This window comes from Stegastes partitus, unplaced genomic scaffold, assembly GCF_000690725.1.
Source record: "Stegastes partitus isolate 25-593 unplaced genomic scaffold, Stegastes_partitus-1.0.2 Scaffold352, whole genome shotgun sequence".
Lineage (NCBI taxonomy): Eukaryota > Metazoa > Chordata > Actinopteri > Pomacentridae > Stegastes > Stegastes partitus.
The window spans coordinates 538093-540812 of NW_007578083.1; the positions used below are offsets into that span (position 1 = coordinate 538093).

The following is a 2720-nucleotide window of genomic DNA, read 5'->3' on the forward strand; positions in this document are numbered from 1 at the left end:
CCAGTCTCATGCAGACAGTATTCCTCCACATCAGGACGGAGTGGCCGTCTAGTCTCCGTCTCGTCTTCTCGGCGGCTCGGAGTGACGATGAAAGTCCCGTTGATAACTTTACTGATTGTTTTGTCGTCGGTCATCGCCGGTAAGTTTACTTAATGTCACGTAGTTTTTGTTTCTGGTGACCTTCGTGTTGTCTTATTGTGCTGAGGGCTGGAATGATGTACGTACAGTGTGATATATCCGGAATAAAACCACAACAAGATATAACTTTACTTAAAAGACTGTTGTTGTTGTGGTCATAGAAGGTAGGTTTGGGCGAGTCCGAACCGGTTCTAGTTCGGAAGGAATTGTTCAGAAAGCTTCGTCTCGATTCTGCTTTTTGCTTCCTGAACACATTTCACTAGTGTTGCTCTAAGAACATTGTTAGAGGATGTAGAGACCATAGATATGCATAATAAAGTCTTTAATATGCATATCTATGGTCGAGACGGTGAGAGCGAGACACCGGAAGTGAGAGTGCTACAGGTGAGCCGAGGTCAGCACCGAAGCTAAACTTTTGACCACAAGTCCAGATCCATGAGTCGCTTCCATTATTTTCTACCTCCTGGTGTCTTAACAAGTCCAGCATTATTCTGGGACAGACCCGGCTGCAGAAACGAACTAGAGGGGGAGCATTACATTTTTTTCAGGGGAGCATACTTTTTCAACCGTCATTTTACCTGCTGAACAGTAGCTCTGTGGCTACTCCTACAGTATTGACAAATAATCTCTCGCTAAAAAGGGGTAGTTCATCTTAATATATATGTATATACACATATATTTAAAAAACACACAACTAAGTACAGTAGTGCAGTGATGTGTCCAGTTATTCAACTTAAATGTCAAGAACAGCAACAGGGGCTGGGGCGTGCACATAAGCACTGGTGTCAAACGTATCACTGGAGTACACAATGATGCTAGGGGAGCTAGCTACAGCAGCTAGGGAGCACATGGACCAGGGCAAAGCAGTGTGACCCTTCTGCCTGCGAGTAATGTAAGTTAATTTGACTAGGAGTATAGTTTTCTGTTCCAAGGTCACTTGGCTGCAATGGCCTGTTGCTGTTCCTTTTCCATGAACCTTGGTGCTTGTGTTGTTGTTGGCATTGTCACACTGCTCGGCGCTACACCTTGTGCTCTCTAACTGCTGTAGCTAACCATCCTAGCATGATTGCTAACTCCAGTGTGACTGTTGACTTTGGTGCTTACATTTTCAGTAGAAGTGGAGTTGTGTGGGGCTGCCTGTCACTTGTCCTTTTTGTATTTTTGTGGAAATAAATTGGGTATGTTCATGTTCATTATCGCCGGTAATACGCGGTAATTCCTAAGTTATGAACCAAAGTCTTAGTATGTGCGTTATGCACATTCTTCTGTCTTTATTTCTGTTTACTTATATTTTTTTTAGCTTATTTTATGGTCAGATTGTATATCTTTTAGCCTTTTTTTGTATTTGAAAAAAGTCAGGTGATGAAATGGCACATTGTTTACAGTTTGTATGGCTCTTATGCTCCTCAAATAGTGTGATAATATAAAACAGTATTAACCTCATTGAATGTGATGAACAACCTCTGAGTTGGTTGTGAAACCCACAGTTTAAAGAGCCAGCTGTTGTGGTTCCAGTCAACCAGGAAGCTAAACTCAGTGACATCACTTCACCTGAACAGATCCAGGTGAAGTGGAGCCTGCTCCATGATGGAGGCCTGTTGTCTTGTCTCACACCCTCAGACCAAACAAGCCCACCTGATGTCATTACAGTTTAGAAGTGTTCAAATATTCATGATTTTATGGTTTGTTTCAGCAGAAAAACATGAAGCCGCTCAGCCAATCGAAGCACAGGAAGGCGGTAAAGCTACTGTTCAGTATAGAACCAATTCTCCCACCAACTTGGAGAATGACATGCTGATTTGTAAGAGACTTGATGGCAACTTCAGTGACCTCAACAGTTACATCTACAGCCGTCGACATGGACAGGAACATCCTCAACCACCGATGGAGCAGTACAGAAACAGAACACGTCTGGTTCTTGAAGACCTGCGCAAAGGGATCGTGACTCTTGAGATCTTCCCAGTACACTCCAGTGACAGTGGACGATACAAATGCTTTATAAGAAAGCAGAACATCACCTTTAATTTTACCATTGTTGGTGAGTGCACTGAATTTAATACTGTGATTGACTTTACTGTCAGTTTTTAGTAAATGTATTCAGTATGTTGAATGAATCTGAAGCTGCATAATAGATGCATGAGTTTCCCCAGGAGATGAATAAAGTGTCTATCTGGAAATTAAGAACAAAATCCAAATAAGATGTAATTAGAAACAATACTTGTGTGTTTTTCATTTGAAAAGTCATACCGAAGAAGAAGACGGATGCTTTCAAGATGACGACAGCTTCAGCGGGAATAAAGACGAATCCAGGTGAGGCTGATTTTATGTTTTTGATGAGATCTCTAGAACAATGGCTTTAATACACAATATACAGTCATGACTCGATAATCTGACCCTTACCAATCCTAAACCTTGCTATCTGACAGGTTTTTAGGAAAAACCAACAGAACCCATAAAAACAGCCTTAACATAGCGACAGCCTTGGATTCTGACTCCGACATGACATTTAATGTCACCAATCAGGATGACGGCGTATTATCTGACTGAACAATCCCACAGATTGGCTACGTTCACACTGCAGG

General features: G+C 41.9%; 1 protein-coding gene across 8 annotated transcripts in view; it reads left to right on the forward strand.

Annotated features, from left to right (window-relative positions):
• Positions 1–2720, forward strand: part of LOC103359070 (erythroid membrane-associated protein-like) — a 19295-nt gene continuing 16575 nt past the window's right edge. For 7 of the 8 annotated variants that reach the window (XM_008284259.1, XM_008284261.1, XM_008284257.1 and 4 more), the window contains exons 1-3: positions 1–139; positions 1832–2176; positions 2380–2448. In XM_008284259.1, the coding sequence (XP_008282481.1) occupies positions 88–139; positions 1832–2176; positions 2380–2448 (466 nt within the window). In that variant the 5' untranslated portion in view covers positions 1–87. The remainder of the gene's footprint in view (positions 140–1831; positions 2177–2379; positions 2449–2720) is intronic. The other variant, XM_008284258.1, reaches the window with a different exon arrangement.